The following is a 27,340-nucleotide window of genomic DNA, read 5'->3' on the forward strand; positions in this document are numbered from 1 at the left end:
TTCTTTTAAAAATAAAGTATATTCAGTAATTCACCTTTATTTGTTAAGAAAATTAAATTAATGGCATATCTAGTATTATACACTTTTTGGTCATTTTACACAGTCACATCTATTTTACATAAATGTTTACCAAATACTATAATACTACTTTTTCTTCCAAAAATACTTTTACAAAAAAGTTTACCAAACAATCTGCTGTTTTATTTCATAACTACTTATTCTCATAGCACAGCAGAAGCAATTTTTTTTTCAAAGCACAACAATACCAAATCAGCCCTTAATTATAGTGTTTTATTATTTTTCCCCCAAATTAATTATAGTGTTTTATTGTTTATATTATTGTATGTTGTTCAATAGTATTGATGTTACAACGTTAGTACGTCCGCCTTCATATAGATTTCAGGACCAGAGCGTGACATTTCGCCCTTTCATGGGATCCCTTGCTTCTTAATTCCACGTAGCAAACTCAAAACACCACTCCCACAAAGTGTATGATAAAATGATCCGGGGAAGTCCAATTTGCATGATTTTTAATTCTTTCAATTCTATTTTGTCATTAGAATTTGGAAGTGTTGTTATAGAAGACTCTCTTCTTCCGTATTTGGCTATGCATGTAGCTTCAAAGACTTGAACTTTCATCTGCATGCTTTTTCATTTTTCCCTGTACAAACTTTTTAGTCCAAATTTCTGCTACGTTTTCCTGGAAATTGATATCATATAAGATATAAACAGAGAGATCAATCACTCTCATTTCACTACATTCTTTAGCTAAATTTTTCTCTCTTTTGCAAATATTTAGGGTTAACAAAACAGACGTACTTCTTATGCAAAAATATCATTATATCACCTATACGTAGACCTGGCATTTTAGATCAACCCGTTAACCCGACTCAACCCACTTGGTTAAAATTAGCATTTTAGTGGATGCTTAATGAACCAGGTCGTTAATAGATGAACCTGTCCTATTAAATAACGGGTCATTTTGGGTCTACCCGAAACCTGTTAACAATCGTTAGTTGAGGGTGTACATGTAATTTACTACAGAAGACTTAGGAGCAAGTTGAGTCGGTCATTTCTTCAAACATGTGATAGGGGTGTAATGAAAGGAGAAATTGGTATCTTTGACGAACCGATGTGCGTGGGTGATCAGGCTTCAAGATGACAATGTGGAGATGGAAATCCACCCTCATTAGTAGAGAAGACATCGTATAATCGCAATCCAGGAATAAGGTTGATGTGTTTTCTATACTAATAAATTTTTAGTGAAATATTTAAAATAAATTGAAAAAAATTTAATAGATTGGGTTTGAGTGAAATATCTAAAAATTTAGCTAAAGAGAGAAAAATTTATTAACAATTCTTTAGCTAAATTTTTCTCTCAATTGCGCACCAAGCCGCCACCCCGCCCACCACCCAGACCTATAAACAGGCCAATTTTATTGAGTTTAGATTGGTTTTAACCTAAGCCGTTAAGTTAATGAGGTACTTTAATTTAACCCATTAAGCTAACAGGTTACCTAAATTTAACTTGTTATGCTAATAGGTCACCTGTTAACATTCATTAACAATTTTTTTTTTTTAGATATTTAATCCAACGGTTACAAACAGAGAGCCCCTTTAAAGTTAAAATAATTATAACCGTTTGATTAAAATCCAACGGTCCACATTAGTGGATCCCGAGGATTTGCCTCGGAGGGCATCCAATTCCGAAGAGAAGAGGGAAAAGCACTACCCTAGACTTTAGATGATTTTAAACGGTTCAGATTAAATATTCTTTATCTTCGGGCACCGAAAATTCCCGGTGGAGGACCCAAAACCCGTACGCCTACCTCTGCAAAGACACAAGGTAGTCGTAGTCGTCCCTCCCGTCTCCCTTACCCTGTGTGCTGTGCTTTTTCCATGCCAGAAATCTCCCGGGAGGCCACACACCGTCGATTCTCCGATCCCCCAAGTCCTTCCCTCAAGGTATTCGCTTCTCTTCAGCCCCTCATGCTTTGATTCTTATATACATCTTTATTCTGTTTTTTATACACTCTATTTTCTGTTTGGTTACTGAGAAAGTATGGGAAAAATTAAAAGAAAAAAGAAGAGAATTACGCACGTGATTTTTTTTATTTTTTTTCTGGGGGTTTATGTTTTGGCATCTTGATGTTTAGAATTTCGATTTGATTAGTTTAATTTTCTGTTATCTTACTAGAAATCTAGCATTTCCAATTTGTGGGATTGAGGATTTTGACGCTGACCCTTGTTTTTTTCTTTTCTAGGGTTTATAATTTGCTTCCAATTTTCAGCACTCGGCTTCATGTGTACGTAAACCCCATTTCTACATTGTTCTAGGTCATACCCAATCCGATATCGAGCGTTAAGTGCTACTTGTAGCTACTGCTGGAGTGTGTGTTTTCTAGGTTATATATCAAAAGATGATAGGGAATTCGTTGGTCCAAGTTTCCACATGCCCCACGATGTTGTCTTTGTCACGCATTTCTGCAAATAGTTTGCCTTATCTTCCTTCAAGATCACCAACAAAAGCAACCCGGATAAGAGCTGCATCGGCAGAGACAGGACATAGCCAACAACCCTCCTCTTCTTCTGAGAAAAAGAATCCACTTGCAGTTGTTTTGGATGTCCCTCGGACTATTTGGAGGCAAACATTACGACCGTTGAGTGACTTTGGGTTTGGTCGTAAAAGTATATGGGAAGGTGGGGTAGGATTGTTTCTAGTTTCGGGTGCAGTTCTCCTTGCACTCAGTTTGGCTTGGTTACGGGGGTATCAATTGAGGTCTAAATTCAGGAAGTACTTTGCTGTGTTTGAGTTCACTGAAGCTTGTGGAATATCCACTGGAACGCCAGTGAGGATTAGAGGGGTCACTGTAGGCAATGTTATCCGTGTTAACTCTTCCTTGGAAAGTATTGAAGCTGTTGTCGAGGTATGCTTCAGTGTCATAATAATCCATTTTCAATGCTGAATGAAAATACAGTATTAGTTTTTTGACCTTAATGAGATTACTGTTTTTGTAGGTTGAAGATGATAAAACTGTCATACCTCGAAATGCACTGATTGAGGTAAACCAGTCGGGTCTTCTCATGGAAACTAGAATTGACATTACACCTAGAGACCCGCTTCCGAATATTTCAGTTGGGCCTCTTCATCCTGAATGTGGCAAAGAAGGTCTGATTGTATGCGATAGGCAAAAGATGAGAGGACATCAAGGTGTGAGTTTAGATGCATTGGTAGGTATATTTACTCGTCTTGGACGTGAAGTGGAGGAGATTGGTATAGCTAACACTTATTCGCTCGCTGAACGAGTTGCTTCCATGATAGAAGAGGCAAAGCCACTGCTATTAAAGGTGTGATGTGCCCCTTTATGTTTTCTTCTTTAGTTGAGAATTATCTATGTTGATGAGGATAATTAGGGCCATTCATTTACATATTTTTATCAATCTTGGATGAGGACCTATTTGTTCCAGAATCTATTTGCTTCAAAATAAATTTGAAAGGCAAAAAGTGTAGGGACTTCCATCAGCCGTTTGGCACGAGACAAAGATTAGGTTTTCCTCTGGCACAACTGTGCATTTGTGGAAGGTCCTGGAAGACATCATTTACATATAACAATGGCAACTGCAATAGGGGTTTACATATCTTCCAGTTTTCTGAGGCTGCATATCTATTAAATAAAGTTTCTTTTTTTCTTTTGGTCTGATCTGTTGAATAAAAGTTGAAGTTACCTGTAAAATTACTGCACAGATACCAAAGTTTGTTTGCAACGGGTGGTTCGCAGATAGGAAGATACATGCAAATAAATATATTTGAATTGTTTACCTTCGTGGCGTGTATTCATGCTGTTTGTGTCTTTAAGATTAAAAAAAATCAAATTTTCTGTTATTTGTCATCTCATTCATTTATCTAACACTTTATACTAATTTTCAAAAGATTTCCAATTAAGATTCTGAGTCATTTGTGAAACTATGAGGCTTTTTGGAAGAATTGTTTGGAGTTATAGATTCTCATTGATTAATTGAATTTAAGTTTTCAAGGCATGAATTTGTTTTTTACACAGGTAGACTTCTGTTGGCATTAAAAGTAAACATAATTTTCCCCCTTTAGGTTACTAGAATATCTCTTCTCATAAGAAACATAATTTGATTAAAAATAAAAAGAACAATACAGATACAGGGGACAATATGAAAACCATCTATTGGCATACAACGATCCTTTATGTGTGTTATGTAGAAAAGTACTTGTACATAGCTTGAAATTTAGATTGCAGGACACTTTAACTTGTTTTGTGTTCCAGTTCGAGCCAATTTGGAACTCTTATATGGATCTTCTTATATATTCTCTTGTTGCTGATGCCCATTTGTCTAGACATGATTGGTTACATCATGGCAGTATTTTCTGATTTTATGCACTGGAATTAGTGTCAATTTGGTAAACACAACAATGGTCAATACAGCCATTCTGCAGAAGCTATAAATCACCTATGTTGCATTTGTATATCAATCAGTATGCGTGCCTGTCTGTCCACCCATATGCATTGGTGTACACTGGATGTTCACTTGCTTCTTACAATTTCAAGTTAATTCATATTTTTACTATACATTCAATATGTTCTCATGCACAAGTATTTGGCTTTGATGTAGTGATCTCTCAGATCCAAGCCATGGCTGAAGATGCTCAACCTTTGCTGGCTGAGTTTCGTGATAGTGGGTTGCTGAAGGAAGTTGATAGTTTGACCAGAAGCGTTACGCAAGCCTCGGAGGATTTGAGGTGAATTTTAATCTGTATTGATAAGAAACTCATTAATCTTCATCATCTATCTTTTATAGTCTCCTACATGTTAGAATGTGAGATCCAACCCAAAACCTATTGGAACTTGGTGGAGAGGTTCAAGATGGTTTAAACTATTAGGGAATAGTTCCCCGATTTATGGGATTCACAATCTCAACAATATGGACAACCTCTGTTTGAGGGCTTTTCATATAGATAGTTTAGAACATTCTTTGGTGTCTGTTGCAGGAGTTGAAATGCATGCCATTAATTTTGGCATGACTCTGGGTTCTTATTTTTCATATTTATTTCCATGGTAGTTAGCTCACTATATATATTTAGTAATTATGTGTGTTCATCTTTGTGGTGATGTTTGTTTGGGTGTTCTAGGTAATTGGTTCTGGACAACGCTGGGTAATTCTCTAATTTCGTACTTTCTCATCATGTTTACGGATACTAGAATATGAACAGTATATTATCAGTGTCATGGTACACAGTAAGAAGTTAAAGAGGCTGCCCTGACAGTTTTTCTAATAGTGTTCTGCTGCATTGTGATTTCTCTGTACCCAATAGACATGCATTCTTTTAAAGGAAAACTTCAAAACTTTTGAGTTTTAATGATAAGGACAAAATAAAGGGTCAAGTGAATAGGACCATGATTGACTTTTTAGTGTAAAAATGTGGTTTTTCGTTAAAATGAACAGTATCGGAAGCTTTTCATTAAAGTTCCCTTCTTTTAATTAATACCACTATGTTGTAGAGTCTTCATTCACTTTCAATTTTGTCCACCATCACCACTTGCCTACCTGCGTGCCACAGCTGATTTCATTATCCCTTCACACACTTGCATTATTCCGTCTTTGTTACCATCATTGAGCAATGACATCTACTCATAACACTCACAGTGCTTCCCTACAAGTTCATTATCATCAACACTTTCCCTGTAATCTGGAGTTTGGAATCCAAGATGAAAGTGTATTATCGAGCTATTTGTAGAAATAGTTAAAATTGTTCTTGGGAAGTACAAGTGTATTTATAGGAAGCTATTATAATTTGTAATAATGATTTGTGTTTCGGAAAAAAGCACTTCTTGTAAAAGCACCTCCTCTAGAAATTAGAATCATTCCCAGCGGCCTTAGAGACTGGTTGTTAGTGTTCAGACTGCAGAGATTCTGGTCATAATATGGTTTATTGAGTTAGTTTTATGATGACCTTTTAAAATATATCCCAAATCGTGTGATTTTCCAATGTCATCTGCAGAAGGGTGCATTCAGCTGTTATGACTCCTGAGAATACAGAACTGATTCAGAAGTCTGTATACAGTTTGATTTTCACTTTGAAGAATATTGAGGTGATCCTAGTTGCCAAACACTTAAATTTTTTTCTCCATATTCTGTGGCTTGTTTTTCTTCTTATCTTTAGAGTTACATGTATTTATCATACGTATCTGTTTTCTTGTTCAATTTTTCTACAACTCATCCACCTTTGCAGAATATAAGCTCTGATATTCTGGGATTCACGGGTGACGAGGCTACAAGAAAAAATTTGAAGTTACTGATCAAGTCCCTCAGCAGGCTATTGTGATGAGTGATGGCTGAAGGTGGACTTAGGATTGTCCTGTGTATCTTGGTCGAGCAGATGCCCGCACTTGGTTTTTAGCATTCGTTATAGTTTGGACAGGAGCAAATTGCGTGTGCCTCCTCGTGACCGTTTCTTTTCTTTGTTTCATTTTTTTAATGCGCATAAAGGTTTCAACTCCAGAGCTACATTTGCGTTCTCCAATCGGTCAGTTCAGGTGTGTTTATTGTTTTCTCATAACGTAGTTAAATATAAAGTCGCTTATGCGTTTGTGCAGACGGCCTGGTGCTTTCAGAAACCTTCTGTTCCAAGTTGAGAACGTTCGTTCCAACCTTCTGTTCTAAGTTGAGAACGTTTGTTCCAAGTATTTATTTTGGATAATGACGCGTTTTACAGCTAATTGTGCTTCATTAAGTCGTGCATTTTGCAAAGTATATTTAGTGGTAATACGTTTGTGTGGGCTCTCCCCTAACCAAAGGGTAATGGCAACCATCTCCACTATGTTTTTGGTGATCTGTCGATATTACTCTTTTCTCTGAACTTTGTCGATTTAACGATTAATGCTAGAGTGAGCACATGTCCGGACTATTGAAGAAAAATTGCTGTTTTGTGTTTCCGATTCACTTCTTTTCCTTTCAAAACTGTAAAGCTTAAGCCCGAAACGCACAGTAACACAAATTAGATGGAATCGATCCATAAGCATAACATCCGAACAAATTAACTCAAGACAAATATTAGGGCAGTCGCATTACGGTCTACTAGTATTCAGCCTTTACTAGTAAGTGAAATGTTTTTAAGTTCAATTCTCGTCAAAGACAGATGTAAACCGTATTATTGTAAGCTCATTATGAAGTTTATCTCACTCTTCTACTTCTTTTATGTTAGCTAATATCATTTGTTAAAAGAAAAAGACCAATATCTGGGCATTTTGACATCTTTCACCAGCAACGATAATAACATCTTTCACTAGTATTGGGCTCAAATGTTGTCTAGATTACAAACACTTTTCGACCCGTTTTAAATAAGGAAAACTAATGAAAATGACATGAAAACTTTAAGTTTTAATTAAAATGACAAAAAAAATGTTGTAAATAAATAGTACCAAGAGTGACTTTTTAGAGTAAAAATATCTTTAACGTTAAAAGTGAACATAGTAACAGAAGTGCTTCGTTAAAACTCCCAATTAATTAACAATATAACATTAAAAAGCTTCTCATATTAAGAAGAGAAATAAAAAATCGATTTAATAAAAAAAAAAGAAATACAAACCCTTTAAAGTAAATATACGAAAATAGAGTCTTGAAACTGATACCTGCATTCCTACAACGAAACAGGTCTAAATCGACATAATTTTAGAATTTAAACATTATCACCATCCTAGTGCAGAATGGAAGCAAAAATTCCAAGCAATGTATTTCGATTACGGTAAAAAAACAACAAAAGATAAGTTTCCAACTCTCAAGTCCTGGTAACCATCTCACAGCCTCAGCTGATTCCAATTCAAGGGTCTTGCACATTCAAACCTACAAAATAAAACGTCATTGAATCCGTAAGAAAAAAAAACCTTAATAGCTTCAGGAAGTGCATCCTAGAGATAATATAGTAAGAAGATGCAATTATGAGACAGAGGCTCAGGGCAAAAGGGATAGAAAAAGACATGAAGTACTTAGAGCTAACAGAAGACTCCGCGCAAAAGTGAGCGCAGTGCGTACAACTTATTTATCTATTGTCTACGAATAATATGAGAGAACGTTCTAGGATTCATACACCCGACTCCACTTAGTGGGATAAGGCTTTGTTGTTGTTGTTGTAAGAGCCAGGAAACATATATGGCATCCGCTAAAATGTGTAGCCACTTCATGCATATCTGATACAAGTGTTACTCTAGCTTCATAGTATGTTGTTAAATAACAGTTTTTTGTTTTGTACGCATCCCAGAAACAGATGATAGTGTTTTGACAACATATTACCTGGAGGGAGAGACTGCTTAAGCTTATCAGCCTTCTCTGTGTCAAAAACACAAAGTGTGTAAAGGTACTTGGAGCATCGAACCTTGAACTTCACCGCATCTTTGGTCTTCTTCATCTTCACAGAGCGTGCGTCTTTCCTTCTTGCAGTGAGAAGGAAATCCTTAATTTCATGGATTTGCTTAGGCTGTCAAAGAAACAGCAAACAAAAACTCTAAGCACCAACTTCAACTTCAACATATATATATGTGATAGAAAACACTAACTCTAAACACTAGACCCAGACTAGAATACGAAACAACTAAAACTGATGTATTATCGTCGATACAGTTTCTTCGAGATATGATCGAAAACAAACGAAAACTTTATATTAAATTGTTTTAGGGCTTCAAAACATTCTTGACACTGGTGAACATCGGCAGTTGCTTATAAAAAGACTGTTGTAACTAGTTATATACAACGCAAAGAATTATGTCAAAAAGTAAGACGCAGTTGCATTGACACCACCACAATAACAGCACCGGAATCTAAGATCAGAAAACCAAACAACTCCGAAATGCAACATTATTTCAAACCAGTTCAGCTACCTAAATATAAATACAACATTATTTCGAGGAAATTCCTCCCTCTTAACCTCTTCCACTATTTTCTGTATAACTTCTACATTTTCTCTAAACAATCCCTGAATTTTTCACTACATGCCAATTAACTCATACCTAAAACGCACCTCATCAGCCTTCCAAGAATCCGTGTATCCAATTCAAAAACCTCAACTATGCACTCACTTAAATGTATCAAAAGTTCAAAACCAGAATTTTCAAATAACCCCACAATATTTTCAAAACCTGAACAGAATACAACTCAAAAGTTTAAAAACAGCCAAAAGAGAAAAATCGAAGAGAACCCATTTGACTACATGATCCGTTCACATATATATATATATATATATATAAACATGTCAAACGGAAGCAAAAGAGGGAGAAGGAGAAATTGAAGATACCATTTTGATGGCGGAGAGCAACCCTTCGTTCCCTTTCCTTCCTGGTAAAGTAGATGGACAAGCTCCCAGCCGCGAGCTTGTGTTTTGAGCTTCTGTATATATCTGACGGCGTAAGACGCTGCCTAAACCCTACAAAAAAGAGTATGAGGCAATTTACCCGTTATAACCCTGAATAACAGGTGTTATTACGATAAAGTTTAGGAACTTTAACGAAAAACTACCAGTACTGTTTATTTTAACGAAAAACCATATTTTTATAATAAAAAATCAATCCTGATACTATTCACTTTACCTTTATTTTTCCTTATCGTTAAAACTTATTTTTTAAGTCATTTTCATTTATTTTTCTATAAAGTTTTGTAATATTATAATGGGCTTTTAATGGGCATCTAGGCCCAACTTAAATTAAAGAAAAATTAAATTATACCTTTTAAAAATTAAAGAAAAACGTACAATACAACGCGGCTATTACCCTTCCCTGATGCCCTTTCCCGTGACATTTCCGGCGGCCTCTTTGCCGAAATAGCCTACTGCCCAATTCTCATCCCTTGTCTACCCGCATGATAATTGTTTGTCTCCATCTCTCTTCTCTATCTAATCTTCATCTGTCAAATTCTTCCGAAGGCCACAACTCTGATTAATCCTTGCGTTTGAAAATTAAAAAAACTGCCTAGACACCTAGGTGCTATGCCCTGCCCGTGGTCCGACTAGTGCCTTACGTCTTTTGGAACATTGGGTTGCAGTACAGCAACTATTTAATCTTTCATTTTTTTTTCTTGGGTTTTCTGTTTTTTTTAATATTAAAAAACAGCAGGTTTTAATTTTTTTTTTAACGTTAATCGTTGGTTTTTTTATTGGGTTTTAACGTCATTCTCAATGGGATACAATTGTGATCAAAATAATTTAGAAATAATGGGTGTTCAGAGATCAAATTTGGGTGTAAACAGAATTTTTCTTTGGAAATTGGTTTTAGTAGCCCATTTACAAAACCACCAAAATAAAATAACGATGATCCCAAATTGCAATTTGTACGAGTCCTCTTTGATAAAAGTACCCTAAAGTTAAAAGCCTCTTACTAAAGCATATGGAGGAGGTCATCACAAATCAAAATAGAGAAAATCAAGGTCGGACCTATTCATGGGCCGGGTGATCTTGGGACCATTTAAAAGTCTGGAGAAGCACATTGAAGGACCTTTAGGGGTGGTTTGGGAGTGAGGTGCTTAAAAAAAAAACACTCATGAAAAAAAGCTGTGAGGATTTTAGGTGTTTGGTAAACTGAAAAAAAAGGGCTTATTTTGGAAGCTGCTGTGAGAATAAGCTGAAATCAAAGGAAAAAGCCGAAGCTGCTATTTGCAGCTTTGGAAAACTGACTTTTTTTTCAAAGCACACGGAGCTACAATGCTCCTTTAATGAAAAGACCTACTATCAGACTGTTTTTTTTTTTTTCCAAAAGCACTTTTACAAAAAAGTTTACCAAACACTCTGGTGATTTATTTCACAGCCGCTTATTCTCACAGCAGCTTTTTTTCAAAGCACAGCAAGCAATACCAAACCAGCCCTTAAGGAGTCGTTTCTGACATTGTGGGAGCCCTGTGCGAACTTAAAAAGAGGCCCTTCTTATTTGAAAAAAAATAAATTCTGGACAATATATTCATGTAGAATTCAACAATAAATATTCACTTAATTGGAATCAACATCTCATTCTTACTTATTAAATGATCTCCAATTGCCATGAAATTATGATTTATGGTTCATCTATGAAAAAATGGAGCATGACTGAAACACAAATATGGAAATACTCTTATATTTGTGGAAGAAAGTAATACACAAGTTTGTTTTTATTGCTAAAGAAAGTGAAAGAAAGTAATACACAAGTTTTTTTATTGCTAGAGAAATATTTAAGTAGAAGTTCCACTTAATCAATTGTAATATAGATTCAAATTTTTTAATCAAAATTTTTTTATTATAAAATTTATACAATTTATACATATGTGACATATAGGAGGATCAAAATTTTTATTATAAAATTGTAATATGATGATGATGGTTTTGCTTTTTAATCAAAAAAATTTTATTATAAAATTTATACATATGTGACATATAGGAGGATCAAAATTTTGGGACCTCTTCGAAATTCGAGACCATATGCCACTACACCTTTTGCACACCCCCAACGTTCCCTCTGCCTCTAAGGACCAACCGACTATTTGAGTAGGTGGTGGAGGAGAGGAAACCTCCATGGCTATTCAGTGGATCAGAGGTTTTAGCGAAGAAGAAATGTTTTAATTTTTTCTAGATGTGGCCAAAACAATGTGGTTTTGAAATTATTTTTTTTACGGAGTTTTGAGAAAAAAGTTGAATGGAGATTCACTGTGGAATGAGAGAGATACTTTATTATTATATTGGAGTCTTGGATTTTGTATTATTACAATTACTTTTTCCGGATTATGATTCTTTTCCCTTCGCTTTTCATTCTCTTCTATCATCTCTTCTCATATTATTTATTTTGTCTTTTTCTTTCTATAAAAAATTAATATAAGATGTTAACGTGACTTAACTGTGACCGTTCAAATAGAAAAGGAATGAATGAAAGGGAAAAAAAAAGAGGAGAGAATCATACTCCACCTTTTACGAGCTCAGAGCTTTCATATTAGTAGTTTGCTGATTGTTTGTTTCCTGATGAGGTTCTTTTTGTTGGTTTTTTTGTTTCAAAGTAAAGAGTATTTTAATGTTTGATTTATTAAGATATGATCGATATGAGTGGTGAGAACCTTCGTTCGAAAGTTAAATATAACGGGATTTTGTGAGGATGTGAAATTTAAAGAATCTCATATCGATGTGAGGAGAAATTTTGCAAAAGTTTATAAGTTAGGTTCTTTTTTATATTGCCAATTAATTTTATGGTGAAATCTCAACTTTTTTTATGGTATCAGAGTAGGTTGGCCGCATGTGAAGCACAATGGTCTCACGGGCTCTACGTCACACAATTTGTGTTGTCCACGTTTTTTACTTGAAAATTCGCCGCACATAAGGAACTTGTAGGATGTGAAGTTTAAAGAGCCCCATATCGGTGAAATGAGAAATATTGCAAGGACATATAAGTAAGTTTAACTATTTCTCATATTGTCAATTAACTTTATGATGAAATCTCAACTTTCTTCGAAATTATCCCTAACTCCAACACAAGCACCACTTTGACCAAAAAAATAAAAAATTAACGCACGCACCACCACTTTGTCCACCTCTCCCCACAACCACCAGATCCCAATTTCCAGTAATCCTAGTTCCAAATTACCAATTGATATTATAGGATGTTAAATAAATAAATTGATGTGTATTATATGAAAATTTTGAAACGTTTTTAGAGTATGTAACTTCGTTGTGGAGAAATTTAGTCTTTGTAGTTTATAATGTTGTTCAAACTATAATTATGAAAAAACATATTTATCGTTTTAATTTTCAATTTTTTTTTGTCAATTTTTTTTTTAAAGTTTATATTGAAGCCACTGAGGACTAGTTTGGTATTACTGTACTTTTTAAAAAATTGCTTCTACTGTGATTTAAGAATAATCAACTTTAAAATAAAGTAGTTGATCGTTTGATAAACTTAGTTTTAAAAGTGATGTGAGTATAAAAAAAATATAAAAACGTTTGGTACATTTTAATGTAAAAGTGATATTACTTTTACGTAATGGCAAAAATGGACATGACAGTGGGGTGGTGGCGATAATAGCAGTAGCGAGGTCATCAATGGCGATGGTGGTGGTGGTGTTGGTGATGGTGGTAGTAGTGGCAATGGTAGCGACAAATGTGGGCGTGTGTTGGTGGTGCTAATAGTGGGGTGTGGTGGTTGGTGTACATATAACAATGGTGGTAGGAGAGGTGGTAGTGGCGGTTGTGTTTGTGGTTGTGGAGGTAGTGGTGGCAACTATGGTTATGGTGATGATGGCGGCGGTGGCGGCAGTGGTGGTTGTGATGATGGTGGTGGCAGTTATTGTGGTGGTGATGGTAGCAATAATGGTGGTGTAAGGTCAGTCTTCATAATAGTAAGTAGTGACGTTCACTTTGTTCTAAAAAAGATAAAGTTGAGTGTAAAAGGTTAAACAATGTCAATTTTTAAAAACTAATGAGGGTATTACAAGAATTGAAAATATCCGTACTTAAAGACTAAACTCCGTTTTTTATTAAAGCAAATTTTAAAAGCAACATACATATTGCTTTTAAAAGCTGCTATCGAAAGACCATTACTTTTAAAATAAGCAAGATATTTTATTTCTATCACACACCTTTTTATTGCTTAATTTTTAAAGTGAAATTTTTTTTACCAAAAATACAATACCAAATAAGACATTAACGTTAAAACTCTGAATCCACCCCTAGACAAAATAAAAGCAGCGACATGGTCACTAGAAAAAAGTTACACATTTCATCAAAAGATATCCCACTAGCTAGAAAAAAGTTGCACATTTTGACCAACACATGCCTTTGGAAATAGTACTGTTTTAACCCTTCATAAACACTCCTTCATTTAGACACACTTTTACCTGGTTTCCGGTTGGTCGATCGATATCCATTAAGCAAAAGCATGCACGCACATGCATGCTGTGAGTTTGTGAGAGAGAGAGGAGAGAGAGGAGAGAGAGAGAGAGAATTAAAGCTCCATTTACAACCAAGAGGATATGATAAACAAGTAAGATACAAAGCAAAGTGATCAGCTAGGGTACACCGTCTTATCTCAGACTAGAAAAGTAGCATTCCACTATAAAATGTTGGCTGAAAGCCTGTACAGGAGAAACTATATAGTAATTAAATGTCAGGCAATAATATGCTCTTCAAATCACTGGAACCAAAAGGCAAACATGGGATTGAGTTGGTACATTTTTGCTTGCCACAAAGCTCTCTCTGGGGACCCTTTTTTCTTTATGTCAATTTGTATAATTCTACTTGACATTTAGTTCTTTATTCTGGCCACTTAATAGTATAATTTAAGAATGTTTCGCTTTATTGGTAAGTAAAAAATTTTAAATTTAAATTTCATGAATGACGAGTTTAAATATATATATGTGTATATATAAATTGACCTTCCATCATATAATTAGTATTATAATGTATCTTAAGTTTTCAACCCTGAAGTAAATTTATAAGATATGTCAAATCGGTCGGCAGATACCCAATTTTAACAGAAACAAAGGAAGATCAATCATAAACCAATATAATTTTGGTCAACATCTGCTACCGCATCACATAGATTAAAACTTTGTTTCAATGTTTAATTGTATACACTGAAAACTCTATAGTTCTTCGAGATTTTTTATACAATCTGGGATAGTTAATCATTAGATCTTGATCATTATATATATGTAATAAAAAATCAAATGGTTAAAAATCTCAAAGTATATACCTTTAGTATAAAAGCCAAAAACAGTGGAAATGAGAACTAATAATGTTGTTCAATATCTAGTGAAAATACATATTACAGAATACCTCTCAGGGATGGACGCAAGATTGTAAGCAAGCAATCTAAATGAAAATTAACACTGCTATCTATTTGGGGAAACTTAAAAAAGAGGACAAGAACAATAAAATAAAACCAAAAACCATACACAAACTCCCAAGCACTAAGCAAAAGGAAAAAAGTAGGACATAAGAAGGAAAAAAAAAAGATTTTGAAGAAAGGGAGGAGGATCTCCATATATGAAGTGATCTTCAATTCCCTTGAATCTTTCTGAACGTAGTAGGCTTGCAATAATTTTGGTAATTGGGCAGCCACACATTAACTAGCAGAGGGTTTCCATATGGAAGCCCATACTACTGGTTCCTCTTTCCATGTTAAGTATATTCCTGTTTGATCAATATCATCCCCTCCTCCTTCTCCTCCTCCTTGTGGTGGTGGTAGTACTAGTGCCCAGCCGGCTCGATACCTCTTCAGCAACGCCTTGACATCATCCACAACATCGTCGCTGAATCCAACCGGCGAAAATGCCACCTTGAGCCTGTCAGACCATTGGCTTCCTCTCTCCCTTCTCTCACACTCCCCACCATTTTTGTCATCATCGTGATCGTGATGATCACAACCCAAAACCCTAACTATGCTTCTCGAGCACTCCCTCTCTAGCATCAGTCTTTCATTGCTAGTTGGGACAAAGCTTTCCTCTAGCATGTCAAAGTACAAAGTGTAAAACCTAAGGCACTCTTCAAAGCACTTGACAAAGTCATGATTTACTGATGAGCTGAAAAGATCAGCTTCTTCCTCAACAACAGTCACAACGCGAGGCCGGAGCGATTGAAACATCCGAATAACCGCCCCTCTCTCTTCCACTTCCACTCTTCTCAAGGCCCCAATGCAATTCACAGCAACAGCCTCATCCTCCTGAACACCTAGATCCTCTTTTGTGAGCTCTCCCAAATTGTTTAACCCGCTGATCACATTAATCTCAAAGGGAACACCCATTAACCTAGCAAATTTCTCCATTCTTTGGCCAATTTCCTTCATCACTGACTTGACTATGCTGGCTGTTACCACGACGGTGAGCTTCAAATGCGGCGTCTCATCGTTTCTCGTGGCCAAAGCTTCTAACAAAGTAGGCCACTGGGTGCAAATGGTATTGCTTATATCAATTATGTGAAGTTTGGTTTCTCCCTCCAAGGCTTCCAATATAGCACCGTTTGAAGCCACATGACCAAAAGTTGTCCAAGGGCTTACCTCTTGGAACTTTAGTATTAACTTCCTGGCTGAATCAAAGGAGTGACTCTTTTCAGCTACTGAGGTTAGGGTTTTGTAGCACCGGAGACCTGATTCCGTAGCCTTGCAAAAGAGAGCCTGCAAAAAATAAAAAGCCAGTTTCTGCTCACAGTCCCCATAAGGAGAAGCCATCTCGTTCAACATCCAGAGAAGGTGATTAATTTTACTGGAGTCTTTTTCTGAGACTGCCCTTGCACACTCCATGAGAAGCCTTGAAGCCCATTTAGCACCCTCCGGACAAGGCTCGCTGGACCCCCATGAACGGCTTGTTGATGTGTGACTATTCTGGGGCTGCTGATTGGTGCTTTGCATGTCTATAGCTGCTGCCAGACCATTGATCTTGATCTGGTTTGAGTACTGCTGCAGAAAATTTGCTTCCTTATTAGGAGAGAAAAGAGATATGTCCATATCGACCACTTTAATTAATTATGAGCGTACAGCTACCTGCTAATTAAGCTCCTTTGGCTCTTTAAGAGAGTATGAACCACCTAATTATTTGCAGAGCTCCCTCGCTATCTCATTTGAGCTCAGAAATTGCCAGGATATGGAAAGCAAATACTATTATATTTGAAGTCCTTTTCATGCTAATTAGTTTATTTAATTATTATTGTGGCCTCTATTACAAAAAAGAGAGTCTCTTTCTTGCTAGTATTTTCCTATAATTTATGTTGGGCCATATTTATGGAAGCCATAGTAATAATGGGCAACTACATGGTTAGTTTAGTTTCCTATTTTGACAAACTATATATATATATATATATATATATGCGCATCTGATGAAGAACAGACAAGTATCTAAAGAACAATAGAAAGAAAAAGAAACTAATCATAAAGAATGTTTGGTACAAAAGATTTTAAATACAATGATATATTCATACTAAGGTGCAGAGAATTTGGGTTATAAAATATAAACCAACTATAATAATTTAGTATCGAACTCATCATTTACAAAATTCGAACTTAAGATCTGTCAGGCTGCCATTTACAAGTAGAGAAGATTACCATTAGACCGTAGTGCCTAGCGACATGATTAAAAAAAATCAAAATTAAATGCTCATCATCGTATACAAGTCCTTCTGTCCTTGTTAGCTTTCATGATAAGGCTAGAAAATCATTGTGCTGTTGGGATTATTATTTATAAATTAAGCCAGGTTAGACATATACTTCTCTATCAATACCCATCTTTTTGTAGAAATTAAAACTAAAATATTCATTAGGTTGATGTCATCATAAATATACAACAACAATCAATGGCGCCTAAGTTTTGGCAAGGAATAAAACATTTGTTCCCACAATTAAATATGTTTAGGATCCTTACTCAAAAGAAACTGGATCAAGCTAAAGGAAAGACAACAAACATCACATTTTCTCCTACTAAAACAAACAAAGAGATGATGATAAATGCTATGGTACATGATGAAATGGACAATATTACTAATTAATGCGGCCGAGTTTCACCATATTTCACCCAAACTTTTTGTCATAACAATCCCAATGGAGCGGCTCATAGATTGGCCAAATTGGCTTTGTATTATATGATCATGAGTCTTTTTGATTCGAAGAGCGTCAGGACTTAATTCAAGATAATCCTCCTTAAAAATTGTAATTCTTCTTAATTTTTCAACAAAAACCACTATCATTTCTCCTTAAAAATTTCCCAATATGTAAACATCACTTTTTATGTGAAGTAGTTTTTGGTAGTTTCTTTGACAATTAAAATATATTAGAGTTTCAATTTAACGTCCATGGTATATGCATGTGTGGATGCAAATTTTTTGTAAGGATTAATTGACTATAAAACTTGCAAAACAAATAACATTATTAGGCTAATTGTCAAACACTCCGGAGGGGGAGGGTGTTTGTCAAAAGGACTTTGATGCCTAAGTTAGAAAGGGCTTGAGATAAAATGAAGGGAGCTTTAATGAAAAAGGATTGGACCAACAAATATTTAACCAAAAACCATCACAAAATGTTATTTAACCGAAAGGGTTCAAAGTTTAATAAAAAACCATCCAAAACTATTGTCTACGGGTCAAACTTACAAGCCCAACCCGCTACAAATCTACACTTCCGTAAATACCCCTAAATGATTCAATATTGTCTTGACTCTTCACCAACCTCAACCCAGCACGAAACTGCTATAATAACTCCCTATCTTCCTATCAAATCGAATTCCCCCATTTCAAAAACAACTAAATCAAAGCTCAAATCAAAGTTGAAAAATGAAGTATTCATCGGAACAAAGCCGACAAAACAAGTTCAAAGAAGTTTAATGGCAGAAACCGACGAAAAGGTGTCTGGAAAAAAAAAAGAACCAAAACATAAAACTGTTTCTGGAGAACCCAAAACATAACATTGTTTGTGGAAAAAAAATCAGATACAGTGTTTGTTTTGTCTGTGCACATACAAACACTGTATCTGGAAAGAAAAGAACCAAAATCCAAAAACAGTGACTTAAATTCTAGAAACAGTAATTTAGATTCCAGAAATAGTCTATGTTTTAACCTTTGAATGTTTCTTTTATTTTATGCATCAGTTGATTATATTTAAGAAACATGATGCTTATTTTGTTTTGAATCCAAATATAGTGAATTTCACTATTTCCTTTTTAGCTTACATTTAAGAAATAACGTGTCTATTTCATTTGGATCCAGAAATAGTGATTTAGATTCCAGAAATAGTAAATTAGATTCCAGAAACAGTGTTACTTAAAATTCAGAAACAATTTATTTTTACAATTCAGAAACAGTGACCCGTCGCTATTATTGAATAGTATGCAAATCTCAAATTCATTTTCTGGAAAAACAAACGATGAACTCCACTGACGAAGAAAATTTGAAAAACAGTACCTCAAATACACTATGAATAATAACGACGATCACATTTCAATGAAATTTTACAAAATATAAATTAAATAGCATGAGGATCTATATTTTTATTTCAAAGAAAAAGAAGAAGGTCTGCAAAACAACGTTGAACTTTATTAACAATGAAAATTTGGAACTCAACCTAAAAAAGTTAGGGGTAAAATCGATAAATCATAATTTATTATAGTTGGGCCATTTTTAGTTGGACTACTTTAATATGGGACTTGTACTAATCATTAAACAAAACTTATAACATGGTTTTTTTTTATTAAAACTAAAATTTTTCAAGCAATTTTCATTAGTTTTCCTTAAAATTGAATTCAGGGAGAATGGCCATTACCGATTTCTTTGGTTGACTTGGCTATTTATAGGAGGGATGTACTGAGCTAGTCTAACTAATAGAGCAAACCTCTAGTAGGAGGTTTGTCCTTTTGCAGGTGGCCTGTCGTAGGGAAAACACCTAAGAGCAGTTCCAGCCATGCTGGTTGCTCGGGCCACAGGGGAGGAGAAAGGGCCCTCGGGCCGGTGGGTGCAGCTCCAGCCGTGTGGAGGCCGAGCGACGGTGGGAGCCCGAGCGAAGGGGGGGTGGGGAGTCGACGGGCCTGTGGCCCGAGGGTTTTACAATTTTTTATGTTTTTTGTGTCAGAGAGAGAGAGAGAGAGGGAGAGAGAGAGAGAGGGGGGGACCGGTTGCAATTTTTTATTATTTAAACAAACAAAAAAAATTATTATTTTAATTGCTTATTGCCAGGGGGGAGGGTTCCAAGGGTGGAGATGTAAATGTCAATTACTGTTCATTAATGGTAGTTACTATTCATTTAAGGCAGTTACTGTTCAATAGGGTGGATTAAATAGTGGATTGCCAGGGGGGAGGGCTCCATGGCTGGAGTTGCTCTAAGGGGAATCCGTAGCGTCGTTCCCAACCTAAGTCCAATTGGTAGAGAGGTGAGAAAGAGACTTCATGGGCCAGAAAAGCATCATGATATCTGCAGTAGGCCGAAAAACATGTTGGCGATGGGTAGTTCTGCTAGATCCAAGATGATCCGCCCACGATGTCAAGGATAAAACCGTCATCTTGTGCTAGTATTCATATCAAATGTCATTAATTTAGGGTTGTGCTATCCCCTTTTTACTTTTCACACACCCCTTGTTAATTTCTGTTATTTGATCTTCTTCAATTCATATGATCTGACGATTGAAAATGAGAAGTACAAAAGGGTATGTGGATATCACACCCCTTAATTTATATCTCCACGATATGTATACTCAATTATCACATTATTATATATTTACCATGATCAACCTGTGATATTTGATTATATTTGATAAGTACTCAGTAAAAAGAATGTTCAAAACGAAAAATTTTAAATTATCATATGAACTAATGCACTGTTATCAATTTGTTATATGAACTAAAATTTGAAGTGATTTTCATATAAACTTTCTGAAATCATTGGTTTGCCATATAAACATTTCAACTCTCCACTTCCCTTCTAAAATGTCTTCAACGAAACAAAATCTAGGTTTCTACAAACTGAAAATGATTATGCAATGGAATAATATTTTTTTTATTCTAAAACAAAAACAAAAATGAAGTCATAATGAGTTTTCAGTTTGTAGAAACCTAGATTTTTTATTCCAGAATATGTGATATATGTGATATAAGTGATATAGGTGCTATAGTAATGAGTTTGAATTGCAGAATATGTGATACAGTAATGAGTTTTTTTTAAATTTTTTTTTTTTAACAAAGATACAGTAATGAGTTTGAGTTCCAGTATATCGCATATCATTATTCGTTGTGATATAGTAATGAGTTCGAATATATATATATATATATCGCATATCATTATTCGTTGTGATATAGTAATGAGTTCGAATATATATATATATGTCACATATCATTACTCTAGAATATGTGATTTTTTTATTCCAGATTATGTGATATAGTTTTCAGAATAAAAAAATGTATTATGTTTTTTTATTACATCTCTAGAATAAAAACTCACTACAAGAAAACATGGCTTAGGTGGCGACAGACATTCGTCACATAAACAAGAAAATTTGTCACATTTGACTATATGTGACAAAATTCTAGCGTCACAATTTTCATCACATATACACAGTCACCTATAGTCCGTGTAAATTCGTCACGTATTTATAGTATGCGTGACGCTACTTGCGTCACTTAGTACCAATATGTGTGACAAAGTATGCATCACAACATGCAACATTATATTTTTGCGTTTTGTATCAAATTTATATGTGATGCTTTTGTCATCACCCAATATGATGCCATAATGATATAGTTGCACTTAGCGACGGTGAAATTGTCACATATTCCTTTGATATGTGGCACAACTTAAGTAACATATGTTTAAATCAAATACCTATTTAGGATTAATATTGACAAATTAATTGTTTTTTCCTACTTCGTAATCTAGAATTGCAATTCATAACAATTATAGGTTGTTGATGCATAAAACCGGGAGGTCTTGGAACAATGTAAATCCGACCGTGAATCTGCATGAAATGTAAATAACACAAGATGTATCGTGGTTCACCCCAAGGTTTGGGCTACGTCCACACTAATTAGTATTTATTTAAGGAAGAGAGAGCTATGAGAGTGAGAGCTTTGAGAGGGGGTGAAAGGGCATAGGAATTGGCCTATCTTAATTGTGAGGGTAAGGGGTCCTTTTATAGAATAAGAACTCCTCACTTATTACATATTTGCTTTTTCCTTTATTACATAATTACATTTAAGTCCCTCGAGTATTTATACCAGGTCTAAATACGGAGGCCCTAAATATGGTATAAACAGTAGTCCCCCAAGTCTTCAGTCAAAAGAGTCTTTTGGCTGGAGACTTGAAATTCAGTCCATATGTGGGCCGAAGTAACTAGATGTTGTCTTGAACTGATGCTCGATATGAGGCGGTGCTCAATCTGAAATGATGCTCAACTAGAAGTAGCATATGCTGCGAGGCTGCGAGGCTCGTGGCTTATGTTGCCTTGGTTGGCTCGGCTTGTGGCGTTGAAGGTGAGGGAGTTCCTTTTATAGAATAAGGGCTCGCTCCTCAATACATGAATAATGGGTTAGGAGTGATGCTCGCTGCGAGACGGTTGCTCAACTGGCGGCGATGCTCTCAAATGATGGTGAGGGAGTCCCTTTTATAGAATAAGGGCTCGCTCCTCAATACATGAATAATGGGCTAGAGTCCCCCAAGTATTTTTCATAAGGCCCAGTTGAGGCCCAATATATGGTGTATATAGTGTAGTCCCCCAAGTCTTCGGTCAATAGAGTATGTTAGCTGGAGACTTCAAATTGAATCCATGTATGGGTCGAAATAACGGTTGTTTGGAGGCGGTATTTGTATACCCTGCACTGAAACTTTATAGGTAAAGCTTTGCAAGTGAAGCTTTGAACCTAGAACTCTGTAAATGAAGCTTTCGAAGCTGGAGCTTTTGTAAATGAAGCTTTTGAAACTAGAGTGCTGTAAATGAAGCTTTTGAAGCTGATTGACATGAGTGATGCTCATGAATGTTTATGTTGATTGACATGAGTGATGCTCATGGATGTTGTTATGAGTGATGCTCATGAATGTTAACATGAGTGATGCTCATGAATGTTAACATGAGTGATGCTCATGAATGTTGACCTGAATGATGGTCATGAATGTTTATGTATGATTGTCATGAGTGATGCTCATGAATGTTTATGTATGAATGACATGAGTAATGCTCATGTATAATTTGGAGTATTAGGCGTACTTTTGATCACCTGGTTGGTGGTATGAAGGAGAGTACAAGTTGTACATTTCATCACCTGGTTGGTGGCATGAATGGCTAGTTGCCAAATGATATTAGAGTACGGGTGTACATTTCATCACCTGGTTGGTGGTAATAGCGGTAGGTTGCAGAATAATTTTGGAGTACTGGGCGTACTTTTGATCACCTGGTTGGTGCTAATAGCGGCAGGTTGCCGAATAATTTTGGAGTACTGGGTGTACGTTTGGTCACCTGGTTGGTGATAATAGAGGGCCTGGCTCTTTTGGGCATATGGGCCTTCGCCCTCAACATGACATTGCAGCCCATTATTTTGGGCTTGCCCTTTTTTTTTAACCCTCTGATGGGGTTTATACAAATGTCACCAAAAGATAAGAAAAATAAATTACATCATATAAAAACAAAGGTTTCGACACAAAAGTTTCGACAGTTGCAGATCGTTGGTGCGTTGCTTTTGCTTTTGCTTTTGTTTTCTGCTTTGCTTTTCGTTTTCTGTTTTGCTTTTGCTTTTCCACCACTCTTTGTCTCTTCACCTGGTAGACAAAATGAATCGTTATAGAATTAATAATAGTAAGCTTTTCTTGATCTCCCCGCTCCTTGCTTTTGCTTTCATTTTCTCTTTGCACTATGCCTCTCTCTCTGTCACTGTCTCTGTCTCTGCTTTTGATTTTTCTTTTGGCAGACTCAGTGCATCTCTCAACTCATTTGCATTAATGAACCCACTTCTGTCTCGGTCGAACCTCTCAAATATTCCCCTCCAACATTTCCAGAGATGGAAACTCACTCGGTTTCCAACCTCTCTAATAAAGAGCTGATCCACTGCACCACCGTCTGAAATGGGTTGTTTTGAATTGGGTTTTGGGTCTTCTCCATTTTATGTGCTCTGCAACAGTTACTTTTCCGGTCAATCTAAGCTTCCTTAGCAGTGTAGGGAAAGAAACCTGCAGTTTGTTCTTGCCTTGTTTGTTGGATGGTGGAAATTGAGTTTGCAGAGAAGTAAATTCGGGTGTAATTAGAAAAATGGAGAGGATTAGAAAGAAAAGCAAAGTGAAGAATGGAATCTCCATAATATTATCTACGATGTGCTTTTCTGCACAAGAACCAAGGTGGTATCCAAGCCATGCTCTTCTCTCAGATCCAAATTGGCTGGCCACTCCAAAGATATTACTCCCCCGTCGTCCGTACTTATACACAGTCTCTGATACTCGAATTTCTTTCCACTAAACTTGCCATTTCTCTTCCCAAATCAATTCGGATTCTACTGCTACTTAGCCGCACGAAGTGCCTGTCCTCATTCACTAACTTTTCGTTCAAGTCTTCTAGCAATTCGCTGCATTGAAACGACATCATCGGACACCGTAGCAGCACGAACCGGTTAAACGGTGTCGGACTGGTGAACAGAACCCACTTCTCGATATCCGAGTCGAATTTCTGCTCGACCGAGTTCGGGTTCGAGTTCGAGTCTGGATTATTGTAAAGGAAGAGGGCGGTGCGGGAGACGAATCCAAGAGCTGGAGCAATAACTTCGAGGGAATTAGGGGACGGGAATCGAGAAATGAATTCATGGAATGGGATTCTGATTCTGAGTCGACTTCGCCGAAGAACTCACTGGCATGTGTACGAATTTTTTTTCTTTCTTTCCCTCACTAGAAAATGGAAAACGAAGTGGGTTTTTGGGTAGTTGGAGAGTTAAGAGCTACCAAAAACAGTGGGAGTGGGAGTGTCTCTGAGTGTGGGTGTTGGGCTTCTATAAACTCACGGCGGACAGTGTGAGATTGAATGAAAAAATGAAAGAGAACCAACATAGCTTTTCGTGTCGTTTCCCACAGACGGCGCCAAATGTTGATGCACAAAACTGGAAGGTCTTGGAACAACGTAAATCCGACCGTGAATCTGAATGAAATGTAAATAACACAAGATGTATCGTGGTTCACCCCAAGGTTTGGGCTACGTCCACATTGATTAGTGTTTATTTGAGGGAGATAGAGCTCTAAGAGTGAGGGCTTTGAGAGGGGGTGAGAGGGCATATGAATTGGCCTCTCCTAATTGTGAGGGTAAGGGGTCCTTTTATAGAATAAGGACTCATCTCTTATTACATATTTGCCATTTCCTTTATTACATAATTACATTTAAATCCCCCTAGTATTTATACAAGGTCTAAATACGGAGGCCCTAAATATGGTATAAACATAGGTAATACTTCACATTTTCATTAATCAACAATTTAAGCACATAAGTCGAATACATTCACCAAGTGTACGTCCCAAAAATTAAAGTCATGGTAACCTATCTCAAAAGAGAAGTCTAAAATAGCTTAGTGCTAACAAAAGACAGCTTCAGGTACTAACAAAATAGAAGTCTGCTACGCCAAAATAATGAAGGGCATTAACACTTATAGACAACTTTGGTGCTATTATAGGCAACTTGGTACTAACAAAAGAGAAGTCTAACTTCTAAGACACATTTAGGTGATAACAAAAGTGGTATACCATGTGGAAACTTGAAACTAACAACAAAAGACATAATATCACAATTAGTCATCTTCCAAATCATGTTCTTCCAACTCAGGATAAGTATCTTCACTCTCTAAAATATCACCATTTGATTCCGTAAAGTTGTTGTTGGTCTTCCCCTGACTTGCAGCAAAAAAAGCCTTGATTTTTATGAACATATTTTCATCAACATTCTGTAAATCCAATCGAGCTTTTAATTGTTCATTCTCTTGTTGCAATATGAGGAAACCATATGATAGAAGCTTGATTTGAGATCTCATATCAGTTAACTCAGAACTTGAAGCCATAGAAGAACCGCAACCATAAGTATCCGTTCGAGGAAAAACACCTACACCATTAACAGATTTTCCCTTCCTCCCAAGGTTTTCAACCATGATTCCAAACTCATCATCTAATGACACATGTACGGAATCTAATGAAGTACCCTCAGGTGCTTCTTCAGTCAGCTTCTCCCTTAGTTCATCATTCTTTTTCTTCATGTTATCCTTTCATAAAAAATAGAAACAATTCAGTTTTTTTTTTTTTTTTTCATTTCAAACATATCCAGCTATAATATGCTTAAGAAAACACAACTTGAGTGCTTGTATGTGATCATTAACTTATTTAGAAGGAAACCACTAAGTATAATTAGTTTGTAAATATAATTTGTAGCTTTTGTTTTAATATCCAACTCATTTGAAATGACAAAACTAAGTGGCTCATGAATAACTTACATATTTATCTTGAGCAACATCATTGATCCACTTGCCGTTCTTGTCTTTGTGGAGAGCTCCCCAATTGTCAATCACAGATAATGGATCTCCTTTCTGCTCAATAATGAAGAAACATGCATGAGATTGCATAATGAATTATTATAAGTACTTTAATGTCATTACCATGTGAGCCTTCCTAGAATGTTGGATGAATGGCCTTGCTCCTCCTTTGTGATGATACTTTTGTTTCTTCCTATTATCATAATTTTTGTTTGAAAGCTCCTACATTAATTACACATGTGATAGATGACAAGCAAAAGAAGAGTTAGTATTGTAGACATGTACAATTTGGAAAGCTCCTACCTCCCAGACTTGTAATATATATTCATGTGTTTGAGTTGTACATGCATATTCATTCAAATTTAACAGAATACTACTGTCTAACATCTTTTCCAATCAGTTAGATTCTAATTTCCATAAACACTATATAATACATGTAAAAGCACCTATATATTAAATAAGTTGATAACATTTAATAGATTATCTATTAGGCGATATGGGGTGACTGATGCTGCATATGACTGATTCTGCATATAATTGATGTTGCATATGACATGCAGCATCAGTCACCCCATATCGTCTAATATCCATATGCAGCATCAGTCACCTCATATCGTCTAATATTATCACAGCTAATTTATAATAGAAAAGATTGGATATGATACATACCAAAAAGTGGGTAGTAGCGTAAACATTATAGCATAACCAATCCCAATGACTCTTTGGTCTCCCATTCCATATCTGATCGTTCGACAGCTTAGCTCGTCATCTTGTAGGTGTTCCACATGACAAGTAATACTTATACAACCGGGGCCTAAACACATAGTACAACTTCGCCATCTTCTTATCAACATATTTAATAATCTTCGGATGGGATAGCTCTACCACAAATAATACCTATTGTTAAACATAAAATATACGAGTTAGTGTTTGAAATCATTATGAATAAAATGAATTAAAATCAAACTCAAAAGCAACTTATCCCGCAATGTCCTCTTTTCTTGAGGTGAGACCTTCATCCATTTCTTGTAGCAAACTGGTGAATGAGTCCGAACAATATTCCCTATCTCGGTAGTGAAAAAACCTAATACAACCAGATCATTTGGAACTTGAAGTTTGAAATCAAAGATGATCGGCATCTTCTTCCCACCATTGGCCTCCAAAATATTGTGGAGGCCTTTCCCACATGACTTTTCACGTGTCATCTTTTTTGCAGTGAAGTCAAAATCTGTCTTTATAAATTTTAAATATATATATATATATATATGATCAATGTTATAACTTGTTTAAAACAACATTAACAAGAAGAAATAAATTAACTGTAATTAGCCTTTCTCAAATACCTAAGTTCATGTCTGTTGGCTCTTCAGG

General features: G+C 35.9%; 4 protein-coding genes across 8 annotated transcripts; 2 read left to right on the plus strand and 2 right to left on the minus strand.

The window, feature by feature from the left end:
* The first annotated feature begins 1,742 nt into the window (after window positions 1-1,742).
* Window positions 1,743-6,746, plus strand: LOC103432757 (protein TRIGALACTOSYLDIACYLGLYCEROL 2, chloroplastic). Of its 3 annotated transcripts, XM_008370959.4 has the most exons (7): window positions 1,767-1,965; window positions 2,265-2,927; window positions 3,019-3,348; window positions 4,653-4,768; window positions 6,029-6,119; window positions 6,260-6,386; window positions 6,515-6,746. In XM_008370959.4, exons 2-6 carry the CDS (start codon window positions 2,421-2,423, stop codon window positions 6,350-6,352), a joined length of 1,137 nt encoding a protein of 378 aa, XP_008369181.1. In that variant the 5' UTR covers window positions 1,767-1,965; window positions 2,265-2,420; the 3' UTR covers window positions 6,353-6,386; window positions 6,515-6,746. The 3 variants fall into 3 exon arrangements, 2 of the variants coding, with proteins under 2 accessions (XP_008369180.1, XP_008369181.1); XM_008370958.4 differs by having other exon boundaries at window positions 1,743-1,965; window positions 6,260-6,746; XR_011579656.1 differs by having other exon boundaries at window positions 1,753-1,965; window positions 4,642-4,768; window positions 6,260-6,746.
* An 818-nt stretch (window positions 6,747-7,564) lies between these two features.
* Window positions 7,565-9,455, minus strand: LOC103432755 (large ribosomal subunit protein eL38z/eL38y). Its single transcript, XM_008370957.4, has 3 exons — window positions 9,314-9,455; window positions 8,317-8,500; window positions 7,565-7,869 (listed from the first exon to the last, which is right to left on the minus strand). Exons 1-3 carry the CDS (start codon window positions 9,314-9,316, stop codon window positions 7,847-7,849), a joined length of 210 nt encoding a protein of 69 aa, XP_008369179.3. The 5' UTR covers window positions 9,317-9,455; the 3' UTR covers window positions 7,565-7,846.
* LOC139194947 (uncharacterized) lies at window positions 9,367-13,416 on the plus strand. The gene is made up of 2 exons (XM_070820108.1): window positions 9,367-9,423; window positions 13,027-13,416. Exons 1-2 carry the CDS (start codon window positions 9,367-9,369, stop codon window positions 13,414-13,416), a joined length of 447 nt encoding a protein of 148 aa, XP_070676209.1.
* A 1,328-nt stretch (window positions 13,417-14,744) lies between these two features.
* On the minus strand, window positions 14,745-16,778 carry LOC103432758 (protein SHORT-ROOT-like). Of its 3 annotated transcripts, none has more exons than XM_017331786.3 (2): window positions 16,500-16,691; window positions 14,745-16,415 (listed from the first exon to the last, which is right to left on the minus strand). In XM_017331786.3, exon 2 carries the CDS (start codon window positions 16,365-16,367, stop codon window positions 15,087-15,089), a length of 1,281 nt encoding a protein of 426 aa, XP_017187275.2. In that variant the 5' UTR covers window positions 16,368-16,415; window positions 16,500-16,691; the 3' UTR covers window positions 14,745-15,086. The 3 variants fall into 3 exon arrangements, with proteins under 3 accessions (XP_017187275.2, XP_017187274.2, XP_008369183.2); XM_017331785.3 differs by having other exon boundaries at window positions 14,745-16,412; window positions 16,500-16,637; XM_008370961.4 differs by having other exon boundaries at window positions 14,745-16,778.
* Window positions 16,779-27,340: the final 10,562 nt, after the last annotated feature.

This window comes from Malus domestica, chromosome 04 (assembly GCF_042453785.1).
Source record: "Malus domestica chromosome 04, GDT2T_hap1".
Lineage (NCBI taxonomy): Eukaryota > Viridiplantae > Streptophyta > Magnoliopsida > Rosales > Rosaceae > Malus > Malus domestica.

Excerpts from the sequence above, each read along its gene's own strand:
- LOC103432757 (XM_008370958.4), top strand. The coding sequence starts at position 2,421 with ATGATAGGGAATTCGTTGGTCCAAGTTTCCACATGCCCCACGATGTTG. Across the intron at positions 3,349-4,652 it reads CAAAGCCACTGCTATTAAAG|ATCCAAGCCATGGCTGAAGA; the intron begins GTGTGATGTGCC and ends GTGATCTCTCAG. Across the intron at positions 6,120-6,259 it reads TCACTTTGAAGAATATTGAG|AATATAAGCTCTGATATTCT; the intron begins GTGATCCTAGTT and ends CCACCTTTGCAG.
- LOC103432755 (XM_008370957.4), bottom strand. Across the intron at positions 7,870-8,316 it reads TAAGCAGTCTCTCCCTCCAG|GTTTGAATGTGCAAGACCCT; the intron begins GTAATATGTTGT and ends TTTATTTTGTAG.
- LOC139194947 (XM_070820108.1), top strand. The coding sequence starts at position 9,367 with ATGGACAAGCTCCCAGCCGCGAGCTTGTGTTTTGAGCTTCTGTATATA. Across the intron at positions 9,424-13,026 it reads TTCTGTATATATCTGACGGC|TGGGGTGGTGGCGATAATAG; the intron begins GTAAGACGCTGC and ends TGGACATGACAG.
- LOC103432758 (XM_008370961.4), bottom strand. The coding sequence starts at position 16,463 with ATGGACATATCTCTTTTCTCTCCTAATAAGGAAGCAAATTTTCTGCAG.